General features: G+C 42.2%; 1 protein-coding gene across 4 annotated transcripts in view; it reads left to right on the top strand.

Annotated features, from left to right (window-relative positions):
• The window catches only part of MAP4K4 (mitogen-activated protein kinase kinase kinase kinase 4), a 137673-nt gene that overhangs the window by 47491 nt on the left and 66454 nt on the right, over positions 1 to 23728 (top strand). For all 4 annotated transcript variants that reach the window (XM_028727931.2, XM_028727935.2, XM_028727936.2 and 1 more), the window contains exon 3: positions 14336 to 14392. In XM_028727931.2, the coding sequence (XP_028583764.1) occupies positions 14336 to 14392 (57 nt within the window). The remainder of the gene's footprint in view (positions 1 to 14335; positions 14393 to 23728) is intronic.

Here is a 23728-nt window from a genome sequence, read left to right on the forward strand (position 1 = left end):
AGTAATAATACCTAAAAGTAAAGATGCAAAAAATAATAATATAAATAGCAGCAACAAAACCTCCTAAACAGTACCCCAGCCCAAGAGTCCGTTCAGGAGATTTGGAGATGGAAGCGAAAGTCTTGTGTGGGTGGATGACTCTGTAACACACCTTTTGCAGGTATTCCTATGACGAGCTGGAAGGTATTGCTCAATGGTTAAGAGTCATCCTGGATCAGTGGCTTATTTGATTTCAACATGGAACAAACATTCAGTGTAGAATTCCTCCTCACTGCCCCCAAGCAGAGTTCTGGATTCAAGCAAAGTCTTTCAAATATTGCTGTCTGCTGATACTTAATGTTTTTATGTAGAATTCTGAGCGAGTTCACATTTTGGGTAGGGCATCGCCAGGGATAGGGAGTTGTCCTACAATTTACTTGAGTTTTGCAGTTTACAGATATAGGCCAAAGGCAGTTTTCCCCCTTCCCATACAGCTGTTTAAATAGATACTTAGATAGGCAGAACTTCATTTGATTAAATAGATGTACCTTTTTCTAAACAATTAATGCAAGCTTTTAAAAACTCCTGATTGCATGCATGGAAAGGTTTTGTGAAGAAGATGACCTTACTTGGATTATGATACCGAAGAGCTCATGACAGAGGAGAATAATAATACATGTTTTATGACCATGCTTGCTTGGTCTTTTGAGACTGGATGTACTCCTGATTTGAACCTGGCCAACGGCTAAATGTGAAACACTAAATTCAATCTGGTTTCACGTTAAACAATGCATCCAATCCGGCTTTGTTATCAATTTACTCTTTCTAATTGAAATATTTTTAATTGGCCGTGCTCTGGTGTACTTCAGAAACAGCTGTTTTATGAGGCATGTATGTGGTCTCGCCCTTAGTTGTGGGTCCCCCTCCAATAAATCTTGTTTCTTAGTTTACAGTTTTATAGTATGAATGCAGTTTGGCAATAATTTCTCATGTGAAGGTTTGGGTAATGTGAGAGAGAGGGAAGGAGGTAGGGAGAGATGGGGGGTGGGGAGAATTAAACTGGGATGTTTCTTCCACTACATTTGGAGTGTTCTCTGTAGGGTGAGGATTGAAAATTTTGCTTAGTATAAAGAAACATTTTAAAGCCAGATGGCACGTAGATTCATCAATACTGGTCCAAGAGTTAAGAAGGCGGTTTCTTCCTGTGCTGGAGAGGGATGCGAGGGTCAGATGGGGCTCATCAACCTGGGAGGGTAACCTATCTAGGAGAAGGAAAAATCTGACCCTAAACTGCTGCTGCCTAAACCCTAAACCCAGACTGGAGTCTCTTAAGATGGTTGGATGGTGCCTTGTATGCCACCTTCTGGCAACCTCTGTAGCTCAGCTGGTGCCAAACGTAGTGTTCTGTTTTCCTTTGGACCATATCAACAAGGCTGAGAAGGGGGTCTTGTTGTCTGGGCACCCAGGACCTCCATACACCTCCCAGACTTGTACCCAGGGGAGGTCAGTTTGGTGCTGCTAACAGCAGTCCAGCCTCACTCCCTGGAGGCACATTCCATGCCAACAAGGTTCGCAGCTCAGAAGAAACTTGCCTCAAGCAAGGTGTCTGTCTGTTTTTGAAACAATTTCTACTTCCAGCTGGAAATTTATTTAGTAAGTAGGGAATACATATGTGTCTCAGGCTGTATGTTATAATTCGGGGAGCACTGTCTAGCTGCAGTCTGTTTGAAATTAATAGCTTCAGTTACTTGTTGCTAGTAACTCTAGATAACTTTTAAATTATACTGTCTGATTAGCCACGGTACTATATCCGCTCTGTACTATATAGCAGCCTTGCAGATAAACCAAGATAACACTGCTGCCAGGAGGTTAACTGGAGCTAAGCAAACAGAAGATATAATTGCTGTGCTGTTTTAATTGGGCTTCTTTTATTGTACATTTTAATTGTGGAAGCTTATTTTGATGTTTCAATGAAATTGTTCTGTTGCCTATTTTATATTCTTGTCAACTGCTTATAATCGATCCTGGCAATTAAGCAGTATATAAGTTAATAATAAGTAAATAATATATTTGGGGGTTGTTTCTTTGTATCTGTGATTTGAATTCTTGTTGTACAGTATATGAATTAGCCGCTAGGAAGACCTTTTTAGAAGGAAGGAAGGAAGGAAGGAAGGAAGGAAGGAAGGAAGGAGGGAATTAAATCCTCTTACAAGGTCAGAAGACTATTATAGTTCTTTAAATTACATTCATACCTGCTTTCCCCATCTACAGTGGGACCTCAGGTTACAAACTTAATTCTTTCTGGAGGTCCGTTTTTAACCCAAAACCGTTCTTAACCTGAGGCGTGCTTTCACTAATGGCTCCTCCCACTGTTCCCGTGCTGCTGGCACACAATTTCCGTTCTCATCCTGGGCCAAAGTTCGCAATGTACTACTTCCGGCTTAGCGGAGTTCATAACCCGAAGCATTTGTAACCCGAGGTACCACTGTACCTTCAAGTTAATCACATATGTGTGTGAGAGAACACACAAACCAGCCTTTACAGAAAGGTGTTTTCCTTGGACAACCTAGAGACAGATCTTAATTCTCATTAGTCATGTTGTATAGGCAGGCTTGCAAACCGCCCCCCCCCCAGCAATAAAAAGTTTCAGCTTGCTTTAACGCAGCTCTACTTGATTGGCTTCCAGTTTAGGCAGGAAAGGTGTTTTTGGTTGTGTTTTGCTTATATATTGGTCACCTTAAGAATGACGCCTTTTCCGTCTTTCCAGATGAGCAACAAAAGTACAATTACTTGCCTGTTTTGACAAGTGTGTACATTTGATATAAAATAATCTGCCGCCTAATTTACATCATTTTGAAGTTATTTGGGGGGTTCCCCCCCTATGAATGTGCCTTTCACCTGTAAAAGCCATTAAAAAAAAATCAATTTGTTATGAACATGTTTGTGAAGAAGCAACTGGACTTAAACAGCCGACAATGTGCATATAGCTCTACATGATCTTTTCTTAAATGGATCCCTATGAGCCTTTGGCAGCTTCAAGCACATGAGTTCAAGTACCTGGATTAAGAGAGTATTGTGTGGCCAAAAACACTGTGGCCATGAAGTTGCTTCCAAGTAGTTTCTAGTGACAGAGTTCATATATGAATCTGATTTCTTGAACTTGATACACACACATACATACACACCCTTAACTTTATTTGTGACAAAATGGTACAATCTGCCATTTACCCAGAAATTAGGTATTCTTCCCTGGAAATGACTGTGCTATTGAAAATATAATCTTGTGAATTTAATGAGCCATGGCACTTGCTGTGTAGAAAAAGAAGCACAAGGCTATTGTTGGAATATATTGCCTGCTTTGAGAGGGACTGACTGCAATCCATAATATCATCTGTTGCTACAGAAGAGCTAAGCACATGGAGAATTATGTAGCTAAGATCCGTAGTTAAAAGTTTGCCTAAATTCTCTCAAGCACATTGTTCCTGGGGTGATATTTAGCCCCATGCTTATATGTTTTGGAGAAGGTTGAGAGAGGAAGCATGAACGTAAGTGTGCCTTCGCTTTGCACACCCTGGAAAAAGAACTGTGGCTCCAGCATCCCTCACAACATCAGGAATATGCACACACCCTCTCTTGGATGTGAGGAGAAGGTCAAGTCTTTTAGGCTTTCCCTTTTCACTTCCCTCTAACTTCTAAATCAGTTGGCACTATTATTTTGGGAAAAGTTTCAGGTCCCATTTTTATTTCTTAAAATGTTTTATTCCAAGTTCCAGGACTATCTTTCCAATGAATAGTTGTAAGCAACGTTAGAAACTCAGACACATAAAGTAGGAGCCAAAAGGCTCCTTAAATCAGGGTTGCAGCTGCCAAAACGGTAAGCCCTGCCCTACACAATCATATGACAAGATGCATGCACACCATTTGAATGGCAATGCCCCTCAACGTGTGTGTGTGTGTGTGTGTGTGCGCGCGCGCTCAGGTATTATATTTTGGGGGGGGGGCAAACCTCCATGGCTGCTAGGAGTTGCCTCCTATGTAACTGATATAATTCTAAAGGATGTGTTGCTGGTGTGTGAAACTATCAAAATCCAAGGATTTGCAGGCATGCAACTCCAGATGGTGGAGATGTCAAGCACCAGGCATCTTGACTTGGTTGCAAGTGGTCAATACCCGTGAATTTCAAATGCTGGTTGTAAGGGTTAGGATGATTTGAATTGGATTATATTGTGTATGTAAATTTTGCTGTGTACGGTCACATAACATAAGGGGTCCACTGTCCCTCAGACCTTGTGGTGGGCCGGAAGAAGAAGAAGAGGTGAGGGGGGCAAGTAGTCCTCCTCCCCAGCCCCAGCCGCTGTGCTTACCTTCCCTGGGGCTGCCACCACCACCACCGCCCCTGCTGATTCTCGTGGTTAGGCAGGGCGAGCTCGTCCGCTCCACTCTCTGGCCCACAAGAGCACCAGGGCGGCGGAGGGAAGATGAGTGGCGTGAAAGGGCTGGCTCCGTAGAGGTGCTGCTTAAAATGGCGCTGTGCCAGCTCAGCCCAGCCCCCTTCCTTCTCTAGGCAGGGCAGGGAGAAGCCAGGAGGAGGGAGGAGGCGCCGCGGTGGCGGCGTGTGTGTGGGGAATGGAATGGCATGGGGAAAAAATGGCGCAGCCTGAACTAACAGAATCCCCATGTTGATCCACGGATAGTCCACGGGCCGGATCCTGAAGGCAATTTGGGGCCTGCTCCGGCCCGCGGACCTTAGTTTGCCAACCCCTGCATAACATGATGGCATGATGCTCCCAACTTTTGAATTCAAGCAACATTTCATAAAAATTGTTTCTGTGACCCAAAAGGTATCAAGTAGGTACAGTATATTGGCAACATTACTGAGATTTCTGTATACAGACTTGAACTGGTACTGAACTTTCCCCCGAGGCACAATGGAACATTAGCTGATTCTGAGCTATATACAGAAAAAAATGAGTTAGTGTTGGAAAATGCGAACTTACATAGGTTTAGTTGTAGGGTTGACGTTTTTACTCCCAACCAGGGTTATTTGAGGCATAAAATGCTTTTTAAGTGGAAGTGGTAACTTTGTTGCATGACAGATCTCTCTTAAAATTTGATGCCACAGTTTCAAGACTAAATGGAGCGATGCTTTGTATGTTCTTAAATTCTTAAAGGCCTCCTTGTAGACTTCCTAGAAAAGGCCTTTTGTTCTGCCTTGGGAATGTTTCTCCATTCATGTGACTACAACTAGAGAATAAATTATTGTACGACATAGACACAATGGAGGAGATCCCCACTTACACTCCCAATGAGCCAGTGATTATTATTTTTTAAATGGAGCCTGTTCCTCACCCATTGCTTCTTTTTATTATCCTTCACATTATTTCAGAGGAAAATTGCTTCTGAAGTTACACTACATAAGTTCGCCATAAGTTTAATTCTTACTTTAGTTAGTAGAAGTTTAGGAAGCACATTTATATCTGGATTAACTAATACCAAATCTGGAGATTCATATCTCTGTGTGTAGAAACATACTTTCCCCTGTCCCTGTGAAAACACAGTGCAGCCCTTCCTCCTTTGTCTATTTTAAATGGCATTTTAGGCAGCTTTCAAGAACTTTATACAGTGGTACCTCAGGTTAAGTACTTAATTCGTTCCGGAGGTCCGTTCTTAACCTGAAGCACGACTTTAGCTAATGGGGCCTCCTGCTGCCGCCGCACCGCCAGAGCACGATTTCTGTTCTCATCCTGAAGCAAAGTTCTTAACCCGAAGTAATATTTCTGGGTTAGTGGAGTCTGTAACCTGAAGCGTTTGTAGCCTGAAGTGTATGTAACCCGAGGTACCACTGTACACCACGGGCATTGTTATTTTATGATAACTTTTCAAGGGGCAGAAGCAGTGAGTCTAACTAACTGATGCCTGTTTAGGGGAGGGTTCAGTAAGACAGCCCCCCACTCTCCCCAAATCTCCAACTTTACTAAAGCACAAAAGCAGCATGCAAGAAAGAGGCAAATCGGGAATGCTGTCCAGAAATTAGTTTCATTTTCTCTCCCTCCTCCACAATCTCTTTTGATGAATAGCTTGACTGGTGTCTCTGAATTTACGTATCTCTGCTTGTTTTCGTCCTGATTGATTGTATCTGTGTTTGGTTGTGACACACACTCACACGGTCTTCCTATGGGAGTGGTGCGTGAGAAGCTGCTGCTTGAGGGCTTTGAATGGATTTAGCCAAGAATACATACAGTTGTTATCTTCCAGACCCCCAGATGTGCGATTTCCCTGCTTGTTCCTTGGAAGTCGGCAATGGCCAGCTTTCACTCACTGCCTGTGCATTCAGTGGGATCCGTCACAGACCGCGGCAGGTCACATGAGCCGGGTTTCTTTCTTTTTGCTGGACTGTGTGCATGGTCTCATTAGAATGCTGTTGCATCGTCCAATCTCTGTCTGGCAGCAGCGATGACTCCTGCCTCATAACAACAGTAGGATATTTGAGGTCTCCTGGTGTGCATGCGCGCTTTGCTCTGCTTTCACTGGGTAAAGAAAAAAAAAAGACCCCCTTTTTCTGATTCTGTAGAACTCTGGCACAGGCTTTCATCCAGGGAATACAGCTTTTCTCTGAACAGCCTAGTGTTCCTGAATGCACAGAGATGATTTTTTAGCAAGGAAAACTGGCAGTTCTGCATTTTTTTGAGGCTTGTTTGCAGAGGCTTTGAATAGGCAAGGGAAAATGGTAGGGGCTTCCTAGAGTCTAAGGCCAGCAATTGTGGGTGTTTGCCTTCCAGCTGCTCCTCTGTGAGGCCCAACTAGACTGGTGAGGATAGAAAGACAAGCCAGGGGTATGAATTGGTAAAGAGAGGCTTGTAGAAGCCTTTAGCATCACTGTTAAGAGTTCTGTTTCTCCACAAAGACAAAACTAATGTTTAGCCTCAGTTATAAACTTCCCACCACAGAGGTATTCCTTTGTAAGCTACTTCAGATGTGATGTGCTGGGATAATAATACTTAACGCTTTTGCATTCTAGAGTGTCTCTCTCCTCTCTCACTCTGGTGAATAAATAACTTGGCCTATTGCACACATGCATGAACCATAATTCATAACAAAAGAATAATAGAATTGTAGAATTGGAAGCGGTCCCAAGAGTCATCTAGTCCAACCCTAAATGAAACCTTAAACCAAGGTTATGGGAACACCAACAGAATGTCTAGACGTGCTTTTTTATAGCAAGAATACAAAGCTGAAAATGAATGAACTGCAGCAAAAATATTATGTTCATTTTTCTAGTCCTTCCCCTGCCCACCCCCCTAATACAGTGGTACCTCGGGTTATGTTAGCTTTGGGTACTGTAATTTCAAGTTACTAACGTGGCAAACCTGGAAATGTATACTTCTGGGTTTTGCTTTGCGCGTGCGCAGAAACGGTTCCTCCGGATGCAGACTTTTCGGGGTAAGTGTGGACCCCCAGGACGAATTAAGTCCACTGTGTTCTTTCTCTAGTCTTCAGAGAGTAGCTGGAAGTGGGGAGGCAGAAAAAGGTCCTCCTTTCCTTCCACTCTTCAATTTTAATCTGAAATCTTAGGTGCACTACTGTGCCCACAGCTCAGAAACCGCTCACGCAAATGAAATTCCCTGTCGCAAAATGCGCCTAGAACAATCGGAGTTTCGAGCACTGATTTGTATAGAAATATGACCATTATTACGATACAATAATAGTAAAAGATGCCCGCATTGCAGAGAGTTGGACTAGAGGACCCTCGTGGTCCCTTCCAATTCGACATTTCTATGAAATCAACAGTTACAGTTAATTGAAAAATATATCGCAAGTTTAAAAGAGCATAAAACACAACAATAATTTTGTTAACAGTATCAAACACCAATAATGTAATATTATGCCCACATTGAAAAAATTCCCTCCACAGTTCACAATAAAGACACCTGGCGATAATATATCTAGCTCACATCCAACTTGAAGCAGAATAAGAGGAAAAGATAAAACATGGTAGCCACAAAGCAGTTAAGGTAGCTCATCCTCAGGAAGCAGAAACAGAACCTTCTCTCACTAAAGTCCCACAGTCTTGATTTCTGGATTTTTTTACTGCTAACTTTTTCAAGAGTTGATTCTGTAAACAACAGAAATTGGGTTTGTTTTTGTTTTCTTTAAGAAGCTTATCCACATGACAAGTGTTCCCCATAATAGCTGTTCGGCCATGTATATTTTTCTGGCTTAGCTTCAGTTGTCGAATGAAAGTGTTTCCCTTTGTTTGCATTGCACATAAAACACAAGATCCTTCTATCGATCTTCTGTGTCTTTTGGAATAAACATATTTTTTTTAATCACCCAGTGCTGACTTCAAGCTTTTGTGTGCTAAATGTGCCAAAGCACAAGCTTCTCAAGACCTTGATTCTTTAAGGGTGACCTGTGGATTATTTGTAGCCTGTGGTGTGTTTTTTAAAGTGTGAAGTTTGGGCTGTTCTGAGACTACTTTGTGCATATCTCTGGATGCTGCCCATCAACAGACAATTGAACAAGTGGCCTCTCTCTCTCTCTCTCTCTCTGTGTTTGCTAATGCTATATTACCACAATATAATTTCACGATATGTAGCCCATTTTGGAATCGCATCATTTTGATTCCAACATGTGGATCTTCAGCCACAGTAGGGACCACTGATTCAGCAATTCAAATAATAGAAATTGTAGAATTAGAAGGGACCCTGAGGATCACCGAGTCCAATACCCTGCAATGCAGGAATAGGCAGCTGGCTCGTATTGTATTATAATTGAAATTATCTAAAAATTGCTGTGAACCAGTTTCGGGGAGGGGTGGGGTGGATGGAATGACACACCTTAAAAAAAGGAGAATGCACTTGGATTCTCAGGGATGGATGAGGGACCACAGAGTAGTATAAGCACTGGTGAGGAAAGCTAGTATGGGAGCATAGTCTGTATGTCTCTGCTTACTCTACATGCCCGTGATTCACTGTCCTTACTCGCTTCTTCATGGTATGGATGATAGGGAGGTCAGTTTGAAGAATTGCCAGCTGGGAAAGGCTTGATTTGTTACCCCCCACAATAAAACCAACAACTTGGGGAGGTTTACTTGGGTGATGAAAGATGCAGCAAATGCACACTGTTCATGTTGGGGAGAGCGTCAGAGAGGAGCCCAGCGATGACAGCAATCCTGTATAATGCAGTAATTTGCCCGGAGGCAAGTTGCTTTCTTAATTTAGTATCCCTGGTAATGTTAGTAACACACAACTTGCATTTTGCCTAAGGCTTGTAGAATTCCACATAACAGAATCTACTTGAGCAAGTAGCATCATGGAAAAATCTAATTCTGGCCATTGCTTTATAGAAGCAATGCAATGAGATCCGGTTATAAGACTTTGAGTGCTTGGATGTTCCTCATTCACCATTCACTTGGTCAATGCAGCACCCATGAGTTACTAGTGCCTTTTCTTTCCCTAACCTAGCTGCCAAGTGCTTCTAGTTTTTTGTTTTGTTTTTATATCTTGTTAGGATTGGAACTGAATAGTATCTGCTCTGTGGTACAATTGAGCCTCAATCTCTGAATGAAATTTCTGCCTTCTTCTAAGCATCAGTTTATGTTGGGCTTCCTGGTCTGTTGTCTTGTTGTCTGTGGCTGTTTGTTTTAGAGCATCTTCCCCAAAGGAACAGTGAAGCAGGTATTTTGGGCCTATTCTGACTCTGTGCCAAGGAAAGCAAAGATCTTCACATATTCTGTTTGATTTGCACAGCTTATTCTGGTCCAGATACAAATATTTACAGAGCTCGAGATCTTATGGAAATAATTAATCGAAGTGACAGGAAATACAGTCGTACCTCGGAAGTCAAACACCTTGCGAGACGAACGTTTTGGCTCCCGAACGCTGCAAACCAGGAAGTGATTTTTCCGGTTTGCGAACATCCGCCGCTGCTTCCGCAGCTCCGATTGGCTGCAGGAGTTTCCTGCAGCCACTCAGAAGCTGCGCCTTGGTTCCTGAATATTTTGGAAGTCAAATGGACTTCCGGAACGGATTCTGTTCGACTTCCGAGGTATGGCTGTACTGTAATTACTATGTGCATTCTTTATACACAGTCCCAGTATATAGTTTAGTAGTGGGGAACCTGTGGACCTCCATAGGTTGTTCAGCAACATCTCCCAATCAGCTCTAGCTAGCATGGCCCATGGTCCAGAATGATGGGAGTTCTGGTTCTTCATTATCTGGAGAGCCAGAGGTTACCCAGCTTGGATAAAGAGACAGATAGAAATGCAAGCAACAGGAGGAACTTCTGCAGCAATTCTTGTTAACTTGCAAAACTATTTCCACAAATGCAAGTCTAAGAGCATGTGTTGAAAACAAAAACAAAAGATGCAGCAGTCACTTTCCTGATAAGCTGCCTAATGGAAAACAGACAAACAAAAAACCTCTTGGGCCAATCACTTATTTGACAGGAGAATAGTTTGGGAGTCCTGTATGCTTTAAATATAACTGAAACGTTTCAGAGCCTGTTCTGTGTTGACACTGTATAAGCTGTGATCAGTTTCTTGCCCAAGTCCCAAGATCTTTAAGTATTGCATACATTTATGGTGTACCATAAATTGAATTGCCTTTAAAATAAGGTTTTGAGTGCTATGTTTGGCTTGGGACAGTGGGAATTCTGCACTTCCCACAGTCTTCTTTTCCCATCCCACAGCTTGACATAACTCTCCCCAAGGGCCTGGGGGCTAGTAAATCCAAACTCTTTTCACATCCTATCCTTAGGAGCAGCAGAATGAATTATTAGTTTTAGTGTACTTTGCTGCTTTGTGGAAAGCACTGAGTTTTGGAGCAGCAGGAATCTTTTGAAGCTGCTGGGTCATGACTCTGTTCCTCACAAGGAAGAACGATTGCAGATTCTAATCTTCCGAAAGGGCGTGAATATGAGGAAAGCTATACCTTGCGCAAATGCTGTGAACAGATTCCTATCATTAAATACTTAGTTTGCTCTTTGCTTTTCCAAGGCATTTCTGTTTCTTCTCCCTCTGCATGTATGCATTATTTTTAAAAAAGCACAAATGATGCATTTAAATGGGGAATGTTTGCATAATGGACAGTGCAAGTAAATAATGAAAGGAACAAGTAGTTCCTTTCTAAGTAGGCCTTTTGCTCACCTGGCTCTGCGCTCTTTATTTAATCTTTTCTTTAATTCTGCATTTCTCTCTCTCTCTCGCTCCTTTGGTCCACCCCCCTTCAACTCATAGTAAGATTGGGGGGGGGGCATGAGTCACTCTTCGTCTTATATAGACTGTTGCTTTATTTCCTGTAACGAGATGAAGAAGAGCTCTGGAGTGATTATAGAACTAAATTACTCAGTGAGCAGAGGTTACAGTGCTTGGATTTGCTTTATCAAGTCCCCCCCCCCCCCCCCAACTGAAAGAGAACGAGAAGAGTTTTACTGATGTATTAAAAGTGTGTTGATTTGGTGGCAAGAGCAGATCATCTGTCATCAAGGGCAAGTTTGATTCACTGCTTGAAGGTTCCACAGCCCTTGAAAGCAATTCATTCTGTAGCCCATAGCTACCATTCTAAATGAGGCTTTTATACTTACACACACACACACACAATTAAAAGAACACCACCCTTTTGGATGAGACAAATAAGTTCATTCTGTTCAATTTCTCTTACTGGCCAATTAGATGCTTCTGGCAAGCCTTTCAAGAAGGCGTGAAGGCAATAGCTCCTTACTGTTGGGCATTAGCTGCTGGTGCCATTCCTCATGGTTGTAGATATAACATTACGGCCGTGGCAGGCAGAGTGCAGGGAAGTTTGCTAAGCCTCTCCTGGCACCAGTCCTTTCAACCTTGCAGGACATTTCAGGTTGAGAGGTTCCATGTGGAACGACATCAAAGAGCAGTGCTGGTAGAAACAAGCAGTTTCCATGGAAAGGAAACCACATTCCCCTCTTTGAGCAACTTCCCATCAGCCGAGGGTGTCTTCATATGTGGAGTGGGTGGGTGTGGCTTCCCCACGTTGGTCTGGTAGGCCAAATTTGACCTGCATGATGTTAAACATAGGCTTTGTGGTCCAAATTGCATAGCTTCAAAGAACATTGTTTTACTTTTTAGGATGCAGAATCTGAGGTTAGCAGGATCAGAGGAGGACTCACTGAAGGCTGATAACTTCAGTTTCTAGTAATCACTTAGTGCAATTTTTAATAAAGCTCTTGTTTGCTCAGTTCCAGAACAGGGGTGGGCAGACTTCTGTCTTATCAAATCCCCTCCTATTTCTGTTTCCTTTTTCTGTGGTCTAGCTTTAGAACTTTACCAGCTGAGGTTAATTCTGACATGCATGTACATAAATCAGTATCGAATGGCTGGACAGCTTACTTGATAATTCACAGCTGAAATATGATCCTACCTTACATTGCCATCTGATGAGAGGTAAAAGAGCTGTATGTGAACTCTCCCATTGCTATTTGGGTTCTGGAAAAAAGAAGCTTTTGCATATTTTGAACACATTTTTGATGACCTGCTCCCTAAGATCTATTGGGAAGGCCCTATGGCTCAGGAATGATTGGTTCTGATGACAGAAAGAATTTTCTCTCTGGTCATGCACAGATTGTGGAACATCTTTACCTGTGAGATGCCTCTCATTGTGAAACATTTTTTCTTATTACTTTTATGCAACAATCCTTCATCTGTAAAACGATTTTATCTGCTGAGCCTATCTTAATTTTCATCCTACTACTGTTGGATTTTAATTGTTGTAAGCTGGTCTTGTTACACTGCAATTGCATTGGAAGGGGAGGGTTGTGTGGGTGTGTTTGTGGTGCATTACATATGTGTGTGACACACCACACATGAATCACTGAAATTTCTCGGGTTGCCAAGGGTAGATTTAGATTTGTTTGTTTGTATCTAATCATCAGACCTTCACAAAGTAAGAGTTTAACAAAGGGAGTTATGCATGCAGGCCCCACTATCCAAACATTATATGAAAATACAGGTATCCAAACTTTGCTGTACACACACCACAGATTCAGGCATCCAAAACAGCTGGACATGCATTTAATACAGTGGTACCTTGGGTTACAGACGCTTCAGGTTAGAGTCCACTAACCCAGAAATAGTTCCTTGGGTTAAGAACTTTGCTTCAGGATGAGAACAGAAATTGTGCGGCAGCAGCGGGAGGCCCCATTAGCTAAAGTGCTACCTCAGATTAAGAACAGTTTCAGGTTACGAACAGACCTCCAGAATGAATTAAGTTCTTAACCCGAGGTACCACTGTAGTGCAAATAAATAAACAGCCTTAAACAATTACTATTTTTGTGTTCTGCTGGTCCATGGCACCTGTTTCATAAGAAATTGTGGTGGGAGGGAGGGAAGGAAGGAAGGAAGGAAGGAAGGAAGGAAGGAAGGAAGGAAGGAAGGAAGGGGAGACAGGCCAAACAAGAGAGCATTTCATAGAATCATAGAGTTGGAAGGTACCCAAGGGTTATCTAGTCCAACCCACTGCAATGCAGGAATCTCAGCTGAAGCATCCATGACAGATGGCCATCCAACCTCTGCTGAAAAACCTCCAAGGAAGGAGAGTACACATCCTTGTTTGCCTTTGCAAGGTTTCAGAGGGTTTCCCCATCATTTTGGGATCAAAATTCTGTGGTCAAGAACCCATTAGAAATTTCCCCATAGGAATCAGTGGGAATTCTTGACTTGTTATGCGAACACTTAACTGACAAGCAATTTGCTGAGAAAGTGTCACATTTGGATAGCGAGACATGTCTGTACATCTGTATCCCTTTGGTAGAGAATTAGCATAGGAAAAGGTAGCTTACAAGAATACTAGTGCTACATAATGTAAAAAGTAAATTATTTGTTTTTATCTCTTAAGTATTTTTAAACTATTGTCTTCTAGTTATAATATGCGGCTTTTTGTTGTGTGCACATTTTTATACTGAAGGTCCAGCTCCGAGGGCCTTCTGGCGGTTCCCTCACTGTGAGATGTGAGGTTACAGGGAACCAGGCAGAGGGCCTTCTCAGTAGTGGCACCCGCCTGGTGGAACACCCTCCCATCAGATGTCTGTTTCTAACTATCTGACTTTTAGAAGACATCTGAAGGCAGCTCAGGATCTGGATATTTTTAATGTCTGATGTTTTACAATTTTTTATATATGCTGTAAACCGCCCAGAGCAGCCCAGCCAGATGGGTGGGGTATAATAATAATAATAATAATAATAATAATAATAATAATAATAATAATAATAATAATGTAATGGAGGAGTTAATGGGAAAGCAGTGCTGTGGGAAATGGAATAACTTTTCTATTGTCTTTTATTTCACGCATGAATGGAATGGCTAATGGTTCTTTCTTCTTTTCTTAGGGTCGACATGTCAAGACAGGCCAACTTGCAGCTATCAAAGTCATGGATGTTACTGAGGTAAGTTCAGAGTCATCATCCCTTTCTTAAGGAAAGCATAAAAGGAATTTATTCAACCCTGAACCCTTAATCTCTTCAGGAGGAGAGAGATCTTCACAACAGCATGCATACAGATCTCTGGATTAGGGCCAAAATGAAAAGAAACATGCACTCATCTGATAATGTCAGCGTCATCACAATAAACCTATACCCTTTTTAGGTTGAAAAGGAAATGGACCCAATAAAGATCCCAAAGGCCTTAAATGCAGAAACATCTGCTAAAACGTTGAGCAGATTGTTGGCAGAATTCAGCAGTGTAAAGCAGTAGTTGTAATGGACTCGGGGGAATTCAGCTTCATATGAGAATGGGGAGAAATTAACCCAGCCAGAGAGAGAGATAAAAATATACACCTGTAGTTAAACCCTTATCTTTAATAGCTTTAGTTAAAGGCGTTAAAAAAATAGACCAGTTTTTCATCTAGAAGTAATATTTTAAACATCAAATGGAAGGTTAATTCTGAATGGTTAATTCTGCATTTTACAACCAGGCAAGATTTATTCATCAACTGTGTTTTATTAGCTCAGCAGTGCAAAATCATTTTGGAGCAAACAGCCTACTGTTCCAAAACCTATTTATTCATATAAATCACTCGGCAATATGAAAGCTTCTTTTCTTGTTTTTCACAGAGAAGGTATTTTAATTGGCTGAGTTATTTAGCTGTTCTGGGTGGCAATTTTAGAGAATCTCTTTTCCTCCCCAGAGGCTTCATCCAGAATATTGTTTCATTCTGAATTTGACATCCAGTTTTTTGTTATGTGTGTTCTTGCTCATGGAACTGAAGACCCCGCAAGACTAAGCATCTGGGTTAACAATACTTTTTTAAAAAAACAAACAAAAACAAAACATAAGGCAGCAAGCAAAGGCTGCTTCCTCCAAGTATAGGAACTCAATCATTCTCTGTATAATATCTGTATACCAGCAGAACAAGGCTAGAGTTTGCCAAACGTGGTTTAATGTGGTGTGGGTTTTGTTTTTGTTTTTTTGTGAAAAAGAACGGTGCGTTCTTCCCATATAGAGGGAATTAATGTGCAATGACAACTTGCTTGAAGTCTGTCATAAGAAGACTCACGATTAAAGTAATTGTAATTAATGTAGGGGCAAGACATTCTTCAGAAAGTAGATGGTTAAATATATCAATGTATGAATTAAGAAAACCATTTCCTGCCAATAGTGCACCTGGCCATGGATCCATAAGGCTTTTTAACAGTCTTCCTTCATAGAAAGGCAGAAGTAGATACATTGGGTGGCGCCAGCAAAGGATATAGTCTTTATTCTCTTCCTGCAGGTAACAGGGTTCAGGTTTTGGAACAATAATATTCTGCTGTCAGGCTACTTGCAGAGAATGATCCTCCATACCTCTTAGGGAGTGATTCACTCTTAAAACCAACATGTTGGTCGGGACACTTTGTGGAAGATGCTTGGTGTTAATTTTATAAAGTCATAGTTTGAAACAAATACATATTCTTGTGCAGCTGGAATTTTTTCCTCCAGGCTGTGTAAAAGGTTCTGGGTGGCGTGAAAGTGAGAAATCAAGCCACTGTAAAATATTTTAATTTATGCTGATACTTTTAAAAAGGAAAATGCTTTAAAGTCACAGTTCCTAGTAATACGATGAACACCTATCTTTAAGAGGAAGAAGCCGACGCCAAATTTAAAAGTAATGATGGTGCAGAAACTATTAAAATATGACATTTGTTGAAAAAAATGTGAATTTGAAACTGCACATGTAAAAACAGATTGCAACACTTATCTTTCCCTAGCAGATGTGGGGACATCCTAGTTAAATGAATATCCTTTTGAAAGAACTAACTGCTGTTGGTCAGCTTACAGGCCATCATTGCTTGTCCCGCTTCCTGCATGATCCATTAAATCCAGGTGTGACTTTATTAAGCAATATTGCTTAATCTTGGTTGTCAGTGCTTGGTTTGATGCTGCATGAAAATCAATATAATATGCCTCCTTCATTTCAGTATAGATAATGAAGACTTCTTGCTTGTTGAAGGATCATGGTTTGGGTTTTCTCCAAATGTTCCCATGTTGTGGCACCCTGTTCAGCATAATTTTTATTTGGGCTGAACCGTCCAAATGGATTACGTTAATAATGCTTTTTGATCCAGGCTGTTCTTCTTCTTGCATAAGTTGAGAACAGGAGCCGTATCCGTGTCTAAATCTCTAGTGTATGCAAAGTGTATTTTTATCTGCTCTAGTAAATCAATCAGACTTGGATTTGTTGGAGGTAAATGACAAGCAGAATTAAACTGCTAATAACTTATTTAAATACCACCTGTGAGTGCTTGTTTCTGGCCACAAAATTATGAAAGGTTGGAGGAACGCGATTCTGCTGCAGACACTCGCTGCAGGGATTTGAAACTGAAGTCTGTGGAGCGGGAGAAGATGATGAAATACCTGTAGAAAACTTTCATAGGCTCACCTTGTCTGAGTCTGCAGTGTATGCAGTGTTTAGCTTTGTCAAGTTTATTTTTACAACAGTGGATTGTTATCTGTCTGTTGGCTCTTATTGAAGGTTGGGAGTTTGGGTTTTCAGGGCACAATCCCCAATTATGTCAACGGAAGCCCTATTCAACCATTGAAAGCACTGTTAGGCTCATGCATGGAATTAGTATTCCTGACAAAAGCCCAGAAATTGCCAAATGGAATCATAGACTTGTAGAGTTGGAAGTGACCATGAGACTCTTTTGCCCATGTGGGGCTTAAACGCGCAACCCTGAAATATTAAGAGTTTCATGCTCTACCATCTGAGCTGTCCGTGAAACATGGTTGTGACTAAAGTGTTGATTCACATTCCAGCGTTCTATATTCTGTTTGCATTAATGTACAGTGACGGGTCATGGGAGTGAGTGAAACAGGCTTCTGTGTGCCCATAGGTTGTGTGCAACATCTAATGGAATTGAGTACGGTGGCCCAGTTTCCACATCACAACAAATAGTGGTTAAAAGTTTATAATGTATCATGGTTTGCTGCTTGGAGCAAAACAAACCACATTCTCTGTTATGGACATAGTGCTAAGCCCAGGGATCATGGTTTGTGCTGCCACTTGTGCTAGCAGTGAAGTAGGAGCCATCTTGCATGTTCATGGCAGGCAACTATGCTTTATTGTGCCATGTGAACACTGTGTGTGTGGTCCGTCTTGTCTCAGCTATGTGAACAGTTTTGCTTGTGGCGAATGAATTGTGAGCTGACACTTAAGACTCACTTAATTGTGTACTTTGCAGTCACTGGCTATCAGCAGTAAACTTTTCTTCGATTTGTATACAATGCTACCGGTTGCGGACAGGATCCATTTCGGAGCTCCGGTCGGACCCCGAGGTTTCCACAACTGGAGGGACCGCTTCTGCGCATGCATGCGCAGCAAAAACTCAGAAATATACTTCCAGGTTTGCTGCTTACGTAAGCAGAGGGATATGTAAGCGGAGGTATGACTGTACACAGATATGCCTGCCTCAAGTAATTATTATGTTTTTCAAAAGTTACTTAGTCTGGAGGCAAAGGTGTGAAAGGAATCGACTTTCTACCATCACTGAAATCTGCTAATACTTCCTTGGCTCTTCAGCTAAAGCTGCATTCCTTTCCAGTACAGTGGTACCTCAGGTTACATACGCTTCAGGTTACAGACTCTGCTAACCCAGAAATATTACCTTGGGTTAAGAACTTTGCTTCAGGATGAGAACAGAAATCATGCAGCGGTGGCGCAGCGGCAGCAGGAGGCCCCATTAGCTAAAGTGGTGCTTCAGGTTAAGAAGAGTTTCAGGTTAAGCACGGACCTCTGGAACGAATTAAGTACTTAACCCGAGGTACTACTGTACAACTTCTAAAACTGGCTTTCCCCTGGAAGTGTAAGGACCACTTCTCTTAACTACGTCACCGGGGGGGGGGGGACCTTTCAAATCGTGGCTTATTGAAGTGTTAAGCTTTTGTAGGCAACAGTGCTAAGCGAATCGGACGAGGAAGGCTGTGGCAAACAAAAGCGCATGACGTAATAATAAAGAGGTTAGTATGGAAGTTGTCATGGCATTTCACTTCACAGGTTTTTGCTGATGAAGGCGAACGCTGCTAGGCCTTAAGAATGCATAAATTGTGATTGCGTCTGAATGGGTGAGCCTTCTCAGACTTAGGAAGTGAAGAGGGAAGAGAGAACTCACTGGGCTCTAACCTCAGCTGAAACCTATTAATCTCTCTCAGCTGCTGCAGTCTATTCCAAACTTCCCTATGGATGAAAATGAGCCTTTGAAAGTTTTCTGTCAAGTTCCAAGGAATGTTGAATCAGAGCAGCATCGAGCCTTTAATGAGCAACTGTAGGTCACAGCAGTAGCGGTACAGAGTTACTCTTTGTAAGGCAGCACTGGAAACATATTTGCACAACTCCCCGCCCCAAACACACACTCGTGCACACACAAGAGTTTATAAGAGTCCTTTGTCCCCATAGGTTGCAGGCATGAAGCTGCAGGCAGATGTTTAACTGTAGCTTTTTTGAAAGATAAGGAGGGAGGGAAATATTCCTACTGCTTTGAATAAGCAAAAAACTTCATTTCCCTGAAATTCAGTCAACTTTTTGTTTGTTTAAAGGCGACAGCACTTGCCTTTTCAGGCAATGATTCAGGCATGGGAAATTGAAGAATATGTATAATGTCCTAGTCACCTTTTTGTGTGTCCCCCCCCAAAAAAAAACACCGAATGGTTTTTTTGTTCGCTTGTTTTCTGAGTAGGGGAGGTTGTGGTATTTTCTTTTTTAAAGGCAAAAGGGTAAATGCTTTCACATTATTGGGAGTGATTCTCTCCTTCCTCCATGGCAACTCTACATGCTCTCTGTATATTTTTATGTTTCACTAGAGGGAGAAATTCCCATTGACTTCCAGATTTAAGCTGTTGTTTACTCCCTTCGCCCTTGCACCAACAGTAGCATTCAGTTTAAGCCAAGATGTCTTTGGAGCATTGTAGCTGAAATGGCAAGAGGTAGATTCTTTCCTCCCCTAAAAGAAACAAGCCCAATGCTTTCCTTTTATGTAGAAGCTGTAGCTATGGGAACCTATGCACAGGAAGCACAAAGAAGCTACTTTTAGACATTTAAGCCCTCACCTCCCCCTGAGAATTATTTCCTTTAGCCTGTGGTCCTAGAATTAGTGTTGTATCATTCTCTGCATTAGCCTTCTTTAAGAATATATTTACTTCTGTTTTGGGATTTTGGGTATAAGCTTTATCTTAAAGTGAGGGGGGTGCACAGAGGAGTTTTAGATGGTCCAAAAAAATAAATAAATCCTATTGTGAAGTACTCTCTCTTCTTATAATGCAAGGTGATGAGTTAGTGGGAGCACGTCATATCCTTAGTCACCACTTTCTCATATCTCAGGAAATCATTCTTCCTTTGACCTAATTTCCTCATACCCAAAAGAGTACACAAATGTGCTCAACTTCCTTCCTCCCCCAAAGCATCCTTTGCCGGCTGGTAATGTGACCCATCTAGAAGGAACAGCCTTGAATCTTGCTGGGCGATCTTGGGCCAATTACCCTCTTTCATCTCTCTCAGCTTTCAGGATGCTTTGTGAATATAATAAAGGTGTTGAGTGTATGCCATCTAGCTTTTTGGAGGAAGGGAGGAATACAAATGTATTTTTTTAAAAAAACAGCAACAACCCCAGATCTATTGCTGGACTATGGTCCCCTGATACTCTCATGACTCCAGCTTGAGAGCAGTATGGTATAATTATTGAATAGGTGAGCTGTGAAGCCACCTCAGTTGTTAATTCAGCCTTGGGCAAGTTGGAGGGGTGTCTGCCTCAAACCATTCTTGCCATCTAACCCACATCAGAAGCTCATACAGTACAGTGGTACCTTGGGTTACAAAGGCTTCAGGTTACAGACGCTTCAGGTTACAGACTTCTCTAACCCAGAAATAGTACCTCGGGTTAAGAACGTTGCTTCAGGATGAGAACAGAAATTGTGCTCCGGTGGTGCAGCGGCAGCAGGAGGCCCCATTAGCTAGAGTGGTACCTCAGGTTAAGAACAGTTTCAGGTTAAGAACGGACCTCCAGAACGAATTAAGTTCTTAACCCGAGGTACCACTGTAAACTATATAAATGATGTAATTTTTATTAACTGGACTGTGAGGTGCTATATAACACAGGCTCCAGGCAGTGTTAGAAACTGAGATATGAAAAAGGGAAAGGTAAAGGGACCCCTGACCGTTCGTCTTGAATGACTCTGGGGTTGCGGCGCTCATCTTGCTCTATAGGCCGAGGAGCTGGTGTTTGTCTTGCAGACAGCTTCCGGGTCATGTGGCCAGCATGACTAAGTTGCTTCTGGTGAACCAGAGCAGCACACGGAAACGCCATTTACCTTCCCGCCGGAGCGGTACCTATTTATCTACTTTCACTTTGATGTGCTTTTGAGCTGCTAGGTTGGCAGGAGCAGGGACCGAGCAATGGGAGCTCACCCTGTCGTGGGGATTTGAACCGCCGACCTTCTGATCAGCAAGCCCTAAGCTCTGTGGTTTAACCCACAGCGCCACCCACTATGAAAGCTAGGAGCTAAATGGCACCTTAGGCCTAGGTTATGGGTGCTGCAATGGTGTGTCTAGGTGCACTTTTTTATAACAAGAATACAAAGCTGAAAATGGATGAACTGCAGCTAAAATCTTAAATTCATTTTTCACATGGTCTAGTCCTCATCTGATGACTGCAAAAGACTTCCTCTGCCCAACCTCCCCTAATATTCTTGTGAGGGTCCCTTCTCCAGTCCTCAGAGAGTGGCTGGAAGTGGCGAGGCAGGAAAAGGTCTTCCTTTCCTTCTAGCAGTGGCAGTTTTAATGTGAAATCTTAGGTGCAATGCTGCACCCAGAGCTCAGAAACTGCTTGCATTAATGAAATTGCCTGTTGCAAAAGGCGCCTAGAACAATGGGAGTTTTGAATGCTTGCTCCAAGCAGCCACTAGAGTCATTCTCCACTCCTTCCTAGTATTGGAAGTATCGTTTAAACCACCCTTGTAATCAACAACTTGCCTGGTGCCACAGGTGACCAAACATTCCATACAGGAGAGTGAACTGGGTTAGCAGATGAGGGACAGATCGCCTAATTTCCTCTCTCCAGTCTATTTGGTCTCCATGCTGGCTTTGCAGTAAGGAGAGCTTATCCCTCAGGTATATCTGCCCTTCACCAGCCTATTCAGTTAAAGGTGTTTAAAAAACAAACACCCCACCAAATATCCTGTGTTTCCATTCTGGCTTACCTAATAAAGCTCTTTCCTTCCTCTACGGTCTTCACAGAAACACACGAGCCTATTGACAGGTTAGTTTTAAAAAAAACCTTGTTGGCTAGTAACGTTTGAAGACTCAGGCTGCATTTAAAACTATAGATGTGCAAGTAGGCAAAGATTCTGACCTGTTGGTCAAATAAGGATGGGGCTGAATTTTATCATACTTGTGTCACCCCTCCTTTCTATTTATGAACTGTCTTCTCATGAGATCCTTTAGGGATTTTTCTGTAAACATTTGGCAAAATACTGATTATGAATACATAGAGGGGATTCTATTTTTACATCTCGTGTTTGGATTATTCTGATGTGTACTTATGTGCAATTGAAGCATTCTTGCACGAAGATTCACTGGCTGCTGGAAGCTGTCTTGCTGACAGGGAAAAAATCATATTATTTCTGTGTAGAATAATTTAAATTCAATATATTTCATGCATGCTTCATTTTCTAATATAAACGTTATGCATCACTTCCTGCAGAGAAAATGGGCCACTGTTTTCCGATTCCAGTTATAGAATAGTCCTGAAGATTGAAATCCATAGATCAATCACTCTTTGGAGACACACCCTGACAAATTTTGTTGATGCATTTTTGTTTAAATGGCAAGCAGGAGGCAGCTGTTCTATAAATGATCGTTTTCCATCACTAGCTGTGATGCTATCTTCCTTCTTGGGTGCAGTCTTCAGCATCAAGCTGCTTGGCCACAAGTTAGCTTGATCTATCGTATCTGCCAAACAAAAGGAAACAAAATAATTTGTGGGGAAACACATTACATGTCTTATGTAGAAAAGATCTTAATGCATGTTTCTACATTATGAATTAAGATTTGAATTTGAGACATTTTATTTTGGGAGAGAGGATTAAAATAGAACACTTCTCCGTATTTATGCTGTAGCTTCAGGTAAATCGGTTCTGCAGCCTATTTTAAGGCATTCATGGACAGATGATAGTTTGGCCATCAGGAATATGCAGTGGGCTTGAGCGTGCTCACCGTTTCCATCCTTTCCACTCTACACAAATTATTCCATTCTGCACTTCATAGTTGGCAATAACCAGAGTTTGAATCAGGCATAACCCACCCCCCAAGTGTGTAATACACAATGCACCTAAAACTGGTTGGGAGGCTAGCAGTAACGACAGGGACATAGGTTCTTATACAGAGTCAAACCATAAGTTCATCTAGCTAAAACTGACTGGTAGTCACTATCCAGGATTTCAGACGGGTTTGTCTCCTCACCCTACCTGGAGATAGTCAGGGATTGAACCTGAGACCTTCTGCACGGAAATTATATTTTCTGTCCCACTGGCAGGCAATTCATGGGGTGGGTGCAGTCCTTTCCCTTTTTCTGTAAAAAAGAAAAGAAAAAAGGTAAATGACCCCTGGACGGTTAAGTCCAATCAAAGGCGACTATGGGCTTGCGGCGTTCATCTCGCTTTCAGGCCGAGGGAGCCGCCGTTTGTCCACAGACAGCTTTCCAGGTCATGTGGCCAGCATGACTAAACCGCTTCTGGCACAACAGAACATGGTGATGGAAAACAGAAACGCTGTTTACCTTCCCACCTCAGTGGTACCTATTAATCTACTTGCACTGCGTGCTTTCAAACTGCTAGGTTGGCGGGAGCTGGGACAGAGCAACGGGAGCTCACCCCGTCACGGGGATTCGAACCGCCAATCTTATGATTGGCATGCCCAAGAGGCTCAGTGGTTTAGACCACAGCGCCACGCACACCCAGATTGCCCACTGTCATTGACAACTGCTGTCAAATTTACCCCTACTGTTGCTGCTCCAAAATTTGCTGCTGCTGCCCCTGCCACCAAAGTAAGATTGCTGCTGCTCCACCACCCATCACTTAAACAAACAAAAACAAACGCAACCATTTCTGTTGTAGTCCTTATATGGCTACCTCTGCAAGCTTCCTGCTGTTTTCTTCTCCTCCTTTCCATAGACATGCCAGGTAGAATGTCTTATTAGGTGCATCACCTTGCTGGAAGCTCTATAGTTTCCTGTTGGAGTTGATGTGCTCAGCACTGA

This window comes from Podarcis muralis, chromosome 4 (genome assembly GCF_964188315.1).
Source record: "Podarcis muralis chromosome 4, rPodMur119.hap1.1, whole genome shotgun sequence".
NCBI classification, from domain to species: domain Eukaryota; kingdom Metazoa; phylum Chordata; class Lepidosauria; order Squamata; family Lacertidae; genus Podarcis; species Podarcis muralis.